At 38.7% G+C, this 11,273-nt stretch overlaps 1 protein-coding gene across 1 annotated transcript; it reads right to left on the bottom strand.

Moving 5' to 3' along the window:
* Positions 1-1,558: 1,558 nt before the first annotated feature.
* Positions 1,559-10,927, bottom strand: LOC103897317 (hypoxanthine-guanine phosphoribosyltransferase). The gene is made up of 8 exons (XM_009277311.1): positions 10,910-10,927; positions 6,709-6,815; positions 6,084-6,267; positions 5,116-5,178; positions 4,270-4,379; positions 3,277-3,323; positions 2,565-2,641; positions 1,559-1,606 (listed from the first exon to the last, which is right to left on the bottom strand). Exons 1-8 carry the CDS (start codon positions 10,925-10,927, stop codon positions 1,559-1,561), a joined length of 654 nt encoding a protein of 217 aa, XP_009275586.1.
* Positions 10,928-11,273: the final 346 nt, after the last annotated feature.

The following is an 11,273-nucleotide window of genomic DNA, read 5'->3' on the forward strand; positions in this document are numbered from 1 at the left end:
GGGCTGGCGCTGGGTTCCAGTATGAGCCGTTCCCATTGCCTTAGGTAAGGGTTCTGTTCATACAGGCGCCAGTATTCCTCCTGTCAGGCGCTTTGAGGGTCGGATAACATGACAGATGACAGCCTCCAGCTCCCAGAGGGCTCTGGAAAGCGCCATGGCACACCTATCGAAGCCTTGGTCAGCTGTAGCTCAGGCCTCTCCAAAGCTAAAGGACATCAACAGACCCTCTTGAAAACAGATGCCTAGCTCTTTTCCCCCTACGAGGGGAAAAAGGCCCAAGGTCTCAGAACTTATTTTAATTATTTAGTGCAGGTAGGAAGCAGTGAGGTGTCAGAGACTGGCTCAAGCTTGGTGCAGTTTCTGGGCAGTAAAATTTAACTTCCAGTTCTCATTAGGGACATGACTAGCAGAAGTGATTTCCTGCTGTAATGGTTTATCATCCAGCCTTAACAGCTAGTAATCACTGTCACCTGCATTTCAAGTAACACCACAGTGGTACAATCAACATGTGATCTCTTCCCTCAAAAAACAAGACACAGCATGCCAGGTTACATGGAATGTATAAGAACTAATCTCAGTGTAGTTACCTTAATGTTTACTTTTTTTTCATTGCATTAAGCTAAAGAACCAAATGTGTTTTCCATGTGGTATGCACTTTGTACAGTTGACTTAAATTGCTCCTTAAATGCTTATTCAGCCTATTTGTTACATAAAGTACGTGTATATATATTTACACACACAAGCTCACATATAAAAGTAACTGCAGTTTATATACAGTCACATGATGTGTTACTTTGTGGTTCAATCCCAGACAGCAGCCAGGCACCACACAGCCACTTGCTCACCCTCCCCCTACCATGGGATGAGGGTGAGAATCAGAAGAGCAAAAGTAAGAAAACTCGTGGGTTTTCAGTTTAATAATTGAAATAAAGTAATAAATTGTAATGAAAAGTAAAACAACAATAGAGAGAGGAACAAAACCCAGGAAAAACAAGTGATGCAACCATTCACCACCCGCCAACCAACGCCCAGCCCATCTCCACGCAGCAATCGCTGCCCCCCAGCCAACTCCCCCCAGCTCATATACCAAGCACAACGTCCCATGGTATGGAATGTCCCTTTGGCCAGTTTGGGTCAGCTGTCCTGGCTGTGCCCCCTCCCAGCTTCTTGTGCACCTCCTCACTGGCAGAATCCAAAGCACAGCACTGTACCAGCTACTAGGAAGGAAATTAACTCTATCCCAGCCAAAACCAGGACAATATAGTAAATAAAACCCAAACATAATTACATACACATGTACATGTCCTGACTCTGTCCCCTGTGATTCCAGCAGAATATAATACCCATTTTGTGGCCAGTGTTCTGTTCAGGTTTCACTGAATCTTGGACTTGCTTACCTTTAAGCTGTTCTACATAATCATTATAGGAAAAATATATAGAATAGTATCTTTAGAAAACGTAGTTCTTCAGTGAAGAGCACAATTAGTAGATTACTTATTATTATTCATCTACACAGCTGTACATGCCACTGAACTGTTGCTCCAGAAGACTGAGGTTATCAGATCCTATATTTCTCTTTCGCTTTCTCTTTCAGAATGCAGATGTGCTAAAAAAAAAAAAGAGTGGTAAAACTTTAGTTAATCTTTACCTTCAAAGAAAATGCAAGAATGATTTTCAGTCGTATTCCTAGCATTGTAAGGAAAACACAGCGGAACAGTAATCTTTGCAAGTTTGGCTGCAAGTTTACTACTTGCAGTAAAATTTAGTTGTTAATATTGCTTCCAAGCTCATCTGTAATTTATAGATTTGTACATTCTGAAGAGATCAGGTTTGTTCAATTATTGTATCCTTCTTCATATTGCTTTGCATAGATCCATTATGCATCTTTAACAGAACTGGTTTGTCTTACTAAAAAGACTTTCAAGGGAAAAACTTTTCCACTTAACCAGATTTAAGAAAGTGCTTTTGAAAACTATGGAGGGAAAAAAAAAAAAAGAGATCAGCTATTTCTATCATATGCTCTTTCCAAGTCTATTACTCAGTGCAGCCTAAGGAGACTATAATGGAACAAAGGGGAAAAAAAAAAAAAAAAAAAAAAAGATCTTGATGAACATGTTATACAGCGTAGGAAAAACCTTCGCACACACAGTCCCCACACAGCCATCTTAAAGACTTGGCTAGAAAAGAGCAACATAGGATTTCACTAAGACAGACAAATATGAAGTCAAAGCAAAATTAGAAGTTACTTTCTTTTCAGATGGGGCCAGCAGCTTGTATGCTGCCAGCCATCCTGGAGGATTGAGAATACTGTACCGCACGGCTGGGCCGCGAGACTTGTGAAGTAGATTCATAAAAAGGTAGGGCATAAACAAGTTCTTATGCATTTACATTGAATTATCAGCTTGGCATGTTAATAATGTTTTTGCCCTTTTAATGGAAGTTTCTAGTCAGATTTGAAGTTTTGTTAATTGTTGAGAAGCTTCTAGTACAAGCTAATATTCTTGCTGGTTACCTGTGGTAACAGTTGCATATGTAACAGTTGAGGCACACATTTATGTACTTACGTTTAGATCTCTGAAGTATTCATTATAGTCAAGAGCATATCCAACCACAAATTTATCTGGAATTTCAAAGCCTATATCTGTAACAAAATACAATTCTTTTTATACTTGAGTGGGGTAAATAGCTTTTAACTACAGTTTGTATTCAACACATGCTTCAGCTATTTAAGAGTAATACCTAACAAATACATCATCTTGCTTTCAAGGTACTTAGCATGCTTCTTTAAGAATCAGAACCGTAAATTGATGACGGAGGTTAGAATCTATACCATCCCCATCAGTTAGTAGTACAATTAAAATGTTAAGACAATGTATTTTAAGAACAAAATAATTATTGAAAACCTACTTATGAGGTAGTCTCATGATGCACTGCAACTCAGTAGGGATTTTCAGTTTGAAAACGAGGCAAGTGTAATGCAGCATCAAAACAAGTGCCTTTTAGTGTCAAAGTCAAACAAAAAAAAGTTAAGGTTTGATTCTGTTTCTGGTATCTGGTAACAAATAGCCAAACCTGCACTCAGACCAACCGAGGCGGGGGGGAAGGTTGTCATGAGGTTTCAGCATGGGATAGCTGGTCATCACTTTACAAGTTTTTATGTATTTTCTCCCCATTTCTCTTGGCCTTCCTGAAACTTATATGCCAGCTTTCAGACTTACTGCATGAAGTGAAGTTATGAGATTGTATTTTGGACAACCAGAAAAACACGATACTTACAGTCTGGTCTGTAACCTGGACTTCGATGTGTCCTTTTAATGAGCAGGCTGTAAGGCAGAGCAAGGAAGGTTATGTTTTTTAAAATATGTCTTGCTCTAAGCTGTATACTTCACTTCTCCCACCTCCCCCCCCCATAAGCTTCTACAATCATGCAGTTAAATTAAAACAATGAGATTACCGTAACAGAAAGAAGTAGTGTTCAGCCTTATAATTGAGGAAGAAGCAAAGGGTCTGATCTAGGTTCATTCTGAAGGTCCAAATGACACTATTGTTTTATGTTCAGTTCTCTTCAATTCTGTGCCCCAAATAATTATTTTTTTCATGTAGCAATGTATCAGCAAACTAGAATAGCACAGACAGGTAGGCAAGTTCAAGTGGCATGTAAAGATTTTAGTGGGGGCAGCAGGGGCAGGGAGAAGAGGACAAACTGCAATGTCGCTACAATTTCTTCCACAAAGTCATACTCATTCTTGCTTTTCCTGTGCACTTCTGAAGAAACTGAGAAGCTCCTGGATATTCACTGGGAGGAGCATAACTGGTACATAAAAGTAAGTGCTGACAAACTCTTAGATTCTGAAAACCTGTATGACTGAGGATATTAAGAAAAATTCTGAGTGTTGTCATTCTAATATTGAGGCAACTGAGAAGGTGTTAGGAAACCTATGGAAAGAGCTGAATTTCCTTCAGTCATAAGGAGATAGGAAATAGGGAATCCATCAGACTTTATGGATTATGCAAAAAGAACCAGGAAACCTTTTTTATGCATTACCACCTTCATTGTTAAAATGAGTATGTATGTAAGTTTCCCAGTTTAATAAATACTTAGTTTTTTACCAGCTGGACAAGGATTGCTTCTTGCTTTTACTTCCTCTTCCCTCAAACTTCAAACCAAACAAAAACCAAACACCCATCAGCATACACTAACTATTCACCTAAATGATTTTGCTATATCTTCTCGTTACAATACATTAGTAAGTGGCCATATCATTATACCTTACAACTTTTACCATCTTTGGTTTGTTGTCTTTTAGTTTTGAAAGTAGCGCTTTCATTGTTCTTCCAGTCTCAATAATGTCCTGAAAGAGAAAAAAATAAATTATCCTCTGAGTCTGAAAGAAAAAACAGACTGTCAGTGGATTATTTTAAAGCATAAAAACCAGTCAGCAACCCTGGCAGCACAGTAACATAATTAATTGTTGTTTTATATGCAATAGGTATTAACTTGCAAAATGGGGAGAAAGAAGTCCATGTTGTGTTGTGTCCCCCCCCGCCCCTCCAATCTCTCCTTTCCTCTCCACATTCTGGAAAAGATCATGTAGGGAAAGAAAGAAAAGAAAATATTTACATAACAACATTCAGTGAATTATACAGCCAGGAAAAGTTTGCCTTAAAAAGTTCATTTACAAGTAAGTTGCAACTGATTTTCAAAGGAGCTTGTCACTTTACTTACATTATTTTAGTACTTTCTGAAGAGTCATTCTGTAAGTATTTATAGAAGCATAAAATATTTGAGAAAGCCACCTACGTCAGGTTTTATATATTATTCTATGTATAGCAATAGCATTCTAAAACCATACTACATAAGTCAGTTTAAGATGGTTCATTTCTGGGGGCTGTGGGATAAAAAGTGGAATAGGACCTTTAAAAGCATTCAGTACTGATCACGTTAAGTTTCCACTGAGATCAGTGGGAATTACTCTCTGTTTCAAAGCATGGCATTTTAAACCAGTGTTAAGTGGCTGTAAATATGTAGTATCTAATTCTTCGTAAAGATGGACTTCCTGGAAGATACACAAGAACTGTTCTTTCCCCTTAAAAGCTGAAGATGCTAATTCATACCTTCCCATTTAGCGTAGACAGTTCTTCTCCAACAATACTGATTTTTTCTGTAGGTGAATCATTCTAGGAGAAAGAAGAGAGGGAAGTCACATAAAACATGCTCAAAAGTATTATCTTGTATGTGTATGAATGGTGTGCTGCTCTTGCTTTTTGCCTATCAAATGACACTTGCAACTTTACTGAAGGAGTGCTGTGTAAAACAGCTTTTAAGCTGCTGAGAGCAGGAGGAGAAAGTGAAGATGTTTGCATGGAACAAGAGTACATCCATATTCATGGAATAGACATCATTGCTTTTAGCTGTTTTGTTACCGCAGATTTATTTTAGAATTCCATTAAACATTTATAGGATTGTAAACTGTTGTATTTCGCATGGGGTAAATTCTGATCAGTGCACAGAGCTCTAGCCTTCAAAGAGGGGAGAAGAAAAAACAGAAAAAAATAGCAAAAGTCATTGCTTTACAGTAGTTGGCTCAGGCCAACTACGATTGATTCAGGCAAAAGATACCTGTTCCGCAACACATAGATTATGAAAAAACATCTCTCCAATATTATCTGTAAGAATAAAAAAAATAATGCAGAGAGAGACAATAGCAAGTCTCTGATGCTAAACTCCTCTCCATACTCCCTCCCACCAAAGGGTGCCATGGTAAAGACAGAGTAGAACCTGTATGGAAGCTTTGGGCTGGAGAGGAAGACATTGGGAGACCTGACCCAGGCTTTGTCATGTTCAGTGTTCTGCTATATGTTAATTCCAGTGAATATACAATATCCATCTGATCATTGGGGCAGATCGGTAAATCAGTTGCTTTTCAGTATGTAATAAATTAAGTTGCTTTGAACAGGATATATGCATAAACTCAATTTTTGTGGAGTTTTCATGTAAACTACCAGTATTCAGAATGTCAATCTGAATAAGATTGTCAATTTTGAAGGAGAGTCAATTTTCCAAGGAAAAGAAAGTTGCTTACACAGTAGTTTTTTATTCTAACAAAATCCACAGTAATAGGCACAGATTTGTCACCATTTTGATTTAGTGCTTTTATATGGTCCAGCAAATCAGCAAAGAATTTATAGCCTCCTTTAAGGACACAGAGTGCAACAATGTGATGGCTTCCCATATCTTGCATGATATCTCTAGCCAAACGTTCTGTCCTGGAAGGAAAAAAACAAATCCTTTAAAGTGTTTTGCATATCATATTTGTTTGTCCATATATTAAGCAAAGTCCAAGTTAAAATTCTGATCTTGCTGTTAAGTTTTTATAACCACATTAAGACATAGGAAAGTTAGTTACATACTTGCAGTTCACAAGATGCCTATTCCACTATACATACCGTTGATTTAATCCATATATCTAAACAATGCAGGAGAGGAAAGCTTAAATATATGCGAGATAACATGGAAACTTAACTGGGGTTGTAGAGGAATCCTCTCCATAAAACTCCTCTTGTATTAATCTCCAGAACACAAATGTTATAGCTGCAGGGTTTCCATGTTTCTCATGGGCTATGCAGGGTAGAGCATCAGTCTTCTCATTTGGAGGGAAATGGATCACTGGCATCACTATCACTACTCTTTGTTGATTACCCTCATACCTGTCCAGGATGAGTCCATGAGGAATGAAGACTCTTTCTAAATCTTCTTCATAATGCTTAGGAATGCAAAATAGATTTTTATTATAGCCACTTTCTTCATCTCTTATCTGCAAGTGAAAGGGAAAAAGGTCTAAGAGTAAAGACAGAGCCACACAGGAAAACATCTTCCAGTCTCTGATAATGCAGAGAAAGACTCCTCTCCACACACACCCCCCAATAATGTGTCAAAATAAAAATATATCTGAGAGTTTTTGAACCTTCTGATAGAACAATTCACAATCTGTCTGATAATTCAGTAGCTAGTATGCTTGTCTGAGATGTGAATGGATAATTACTTCGCCCTAGTCATTATAAGAGAAATTCTCAACCATCATCAACTCACAAAAAACCCCAAAACAACAACAACAACCCCCCTCCTTGTATTCTCCATTTCCCTTTCTGCAGAGCGCAGTAGCTTGCTCATGTGGTAGACAAGTAAGAATTAAAATTTAAGGCACATAGATTGGGATTACAGCTTGATCTCCAGTCAGCAGGTGACTTCAGGATGCTGCACTACCTTGACCATCATTTTCCATTGTGTAAAAGAGAAAAAAAAGTCTCCTAAATGTGAATACACAACTGAACTTTTGACAGAGGTAAGCACATACCAACCATCAGCTGTCTCAGGGGACAGGGGAGATGACTTACCCCAAAGGAGAAGCTTTGAGATGGTAGTGGGAAGCAGAGAAGCTGCGGAGGGTGCCCATAGGTGGGAACCAAAGACCTGCTGAGCTGCAGTTCAGCTCATTGTGCTGTTTGCCCTGCTAGCAGATTGCTCCTCAGCATGGCTGGGGAGAGGCCATAGCTACTTCCCACAGATCAGGGCCTTAACCCTTTTGCCATCAGGCTTTAGAATTACAGTTCTTTTTTTCAAGACTCTGGCTCCAGGCTGTTGCACCCAGAGGTATCTGGATGTCTAGAAGTTACATATTCTCATTTGGGCTACACATTTGGGTTTCTCTTCTGATGGAATGTCTGACCCCAAACAGATCTATATCTTTGGATTCTACCACCCTTCAAGATCATAGTGGATGCTTTGGTCTTTGTTCATTTATGAAGTGGAGGTACAAAAGCAGGCAAGAAAAAATATGAGATAGAAACAACTGTGACTAAGAGGGCTAATATATAAGTATTAGAAATAAGTTAAGAAAAAAACTCAGATTAGTGAGATTGTCACATCTAATGTTGCCCTGTTATTGTTGAAAAATACAGAACTAATTGAAAGAAAAATTCAAAGCTGGCTCAAAGCTTCACTAGTGCAAAATAGGTTAACTACACACCAGTTGCATACAACAGAACTCAATACAGTATAATTCAAAATATAAGAGTGCAGCATGATGCAGATTTCTTTGGTGAAGCATATGTTCCTAACAGCACATAGTCTGTTTACTGAACAATGAAGTAGATAACTGTTTCAGTAGAAGGCAAAGTTTTAAAGGAGTGGTTTTACTCAGTATTTTTGCTGAGACTGTAAATCTTCTTCCCTCAGACTTAGCATGTGTAACACCCCTGTACCAACTGTGAAACATCCTTTGATTTTACTAAACAGGCCTCAAAACCAAGGATTTGGTAGCTTGCTAATTGTTGTGGTTTAACCCGGCAGGCAGCTAAACACCACACAGCTCTTTGCTCACTCCCTCCCCACTGGTGGGATGGGGAGAGAATCGGAAAAAAAAAAAAGGGGGAAAAAAAATAATGATAAAAGAATATACAAAATAAGTGATGCACAATGCAGTTGCTCACCACCCACTGACTGATGCCCAGCCAGTTCCCGAGCAGCGGTCACCGCCCCCCGGCCAGCTTTCCCCTTGTTTATATGCTGAGCCTGACGTCCCATGGTATGGAATGTCCCTTTGGCCAGTTTGGGTCAGCTGTCCTGGCTGTGCCCCCTCCCAGCTTCTTGTGCACCTCCAGCCTTCTCAGTCGGCAGAGCATGGGAAGCTGAAAAGTCCTTGACTAGTGTAAGCACTGCTTAGCAACAACTAAAACATTGGTGTGTTACCAACATTGTTCTCATACTAAATCCAAAACACAGCATTGTACCAGCTACTAGGAAGGAAATTAACTGTATCCCAGCTGAAACCAGGGCACTAATGGCACAGATCTATGAACTAGGCAATAATAGCATAAAGCATTGCTAACAAACGAGTTAACACCTGCAAACTCTTTAGACAGATGAATTGTTTTTAATTCTCCTTTTTTGGCATAGGAGAGATGAGTGCTTAGGAAGAAAGGAAAAATGGACTGTAGGGAACAAGAGTAGGTTATTACTTGCAAAACTCAGAGCAGCCACAAAAATAAGATAATCAATTACTGCCATTTATTTTAAATTGGCCACAAATAACCCACTTTTTTTAAAGATAAAAACTAGAGAGACAGGTGTTAACAAGAATTTCCAAGAACAGATTATCATAGTACAAGGCAATGCATGTAAAATCTCATTCTGGCTGAACTAACCGTATTCTGCAAGTACTCAAAATTGATAGGCCTTGGTGTTCCAAGTTAAACTTACAGAATAGCCTTGCAGTTGAGCACTGTTTAGAGTGTCAGCAGTACTATTTTGTCTGGTTAGTTACTATTTTCTTCATGGCTGAAGTCAGCAAAGTGAAAGCTGGGGTGAAGGACTGTTTTCAAATTAAGTTTGTGCTTTATTAATCTTGGAAGAGATACTGACGGTTACACTGATACCAGCTGTACATGAGGCTAGATAGTAGCATCTATAAGCAGACTTTAATGCAGTGCAGAACTGCTTATTGTTGTTTGAGTGTTATATTAACCCAGTTGGCCAGTTTGAAATGGGCTAATTTCTGCCTGTGTGAGGTTGCTGGTGGTGACAGACAGAATACCCATGCAGGATATGGGATTCTGTCAACAAGAAACAGTGACAAGAGGACATAATTAGAAGCATTGGTCAAAGTTATAAGTGTTTATTTGAGACTACTGGAACAGATAAGCATCATTTTCATTTGGAGTACAGAAAAAGCACCTTTAAGGTTAGTCAGTGACATGAGAAACAGTTTAAAAATTGCTGTAGGGTAGGTTATTTGGTTTTGTATCCCTCTCCCCCCCGCGCTCCCCTCCAAGATCCCCGTCTCTATTGCATTCTGCATAACTGCAACTGAAATGCAACGACTATGCTACCTGTGACTGGAGCAGTTTTTCTTTTGCCCAATCATGATACCGATTGCCATATTTAATGGACTTCAGCCTTACAATTTGCTTTTGCAGTTGGGCTTTCATCTGCACAGTGAGTTAAAATTCGGCCTTGTTGCCAATGAATTTAGCTTCCTGCTGCATTTGATGAGAGGCATCACAACTGGTTCAGCTCAAGTGAGGGATAAGCTCTGTCCATGTTAACGTAGCTATTGAATAAAGCTAATCTTGAAGCATACAGGTGTGCATAGTGATTACTGCTTATAGCTACCCCAGCAGTGCAGTTTAGTACCTTTTACGTGGTTCACAACTATGCTCATTGAGACTATTTCGTGCAAACAATGTCTGCTACATTAATATCTTCTTTGTTGCTACGTGTGAAGCACTATTTAAGGTCTGCTGAAAGGGTCATGAACAGAACCTTAAGGATTGCATCAGTTTGAGCACCACATCACCATAGCAACATGCTGCATATACCTTACAGGCTCATAAAAGCATTTGTATTGTGGCACATGCTAAATAATACAGCAGCATCCCATTATAATAAAGCAATCTACTAAACTATCACACAAAGTCATTAAATTTTTAAATCACAAGCTTATAACTTGAGCAATTAGTTGTTTAATTTAGATTTGGTCTCATCTGTCGTTCACTTACTGATGTAGGTTTCTGAGTTTAAGGGGGGAAAAACAACAAAATGAGCTACAGCAATTACACACAATAAAGAGATTCATAAATAAGTATTATTTCATCAACACAGAATGAAAGAATATGAATATGGTTATATTAAAGTCAAATAAATAATGCCATAAGTTTGTAAAAAAATCAGGTCTATTAAGATGCCTTTCTTCCAAAAGCCAGTTTTTCTCCTGAGTAAATATAAGTAGCAAGGCCTTTCATTAGTCAGTTTTTCTAATGTTCTACTATTTTTGCTGAAGCTAACCTCTCCCCCACACCCAAAGCTCCCTTCAATCAAATAACCAAGTATAAGTGCATTATGCTTTCTTACCTGCAGTCCATGAGCCATAATCTTACTTTGAACTATGCTACTGGAGAATGGGTTGGTATTATTACTGCAGTTTGTCTTGCTCTATTTTCGTCTTGCAGTCAGATCATGACCTGCTTCTAAAAGGTCAAAATTGCCATCCTTCCTGCAGGAAGCATTACTTCCTTCTACTAATGCACTGACATCACAATCCCAGGTTCTTACTTAATCAGATTAACCAGAAATAAAATAGGCATTAGCCCTGCTGCAACCAATGAGAGTAAAGGTACAGGGAACAAGGGAGATGCAGAAAGGAAGCACATGAATCAAATTAGTGGTAAGGACTAGGTAGGGTGGTGGGTTTTTTATTGAAAATATAAATCAGGTA

Source organism: Aptenodytes forsteri, unplaced genomic scaffold, assembly GCF_000699145.1.
Source record: "Aptenodytes forsteri isolate BGI_AS27 unplaced genomic scaffold, ASM69914v1 Scaffold50, whole genome shotgun sequence".
NCBI classification, from domain to species: Eukaryota; Metazoa; Chordata; class Aves; order Sphenisciformes; family Spheniscidae; genus Aptenodytes; species Aptenodytes forsteri.

Coding starts and splice junctions, on each gene's coding strand:
- LOC103897317 (XM_009277311.1), bottom strand. Junction 5,179..6,083: donor TTAGAATAAAAAACTACTGT/GTAAGCAACTTT, acceptor TCTTTCTCCTAG/AATGATTCACCTACAGAAAA. Junction 3,324..4,269: donor AAGATGGTAAAAGTTGTAAG/GTATAATGATAT, acceptor TCTGCCTTACAG/CCTGCTCATTAAAAGGACAC.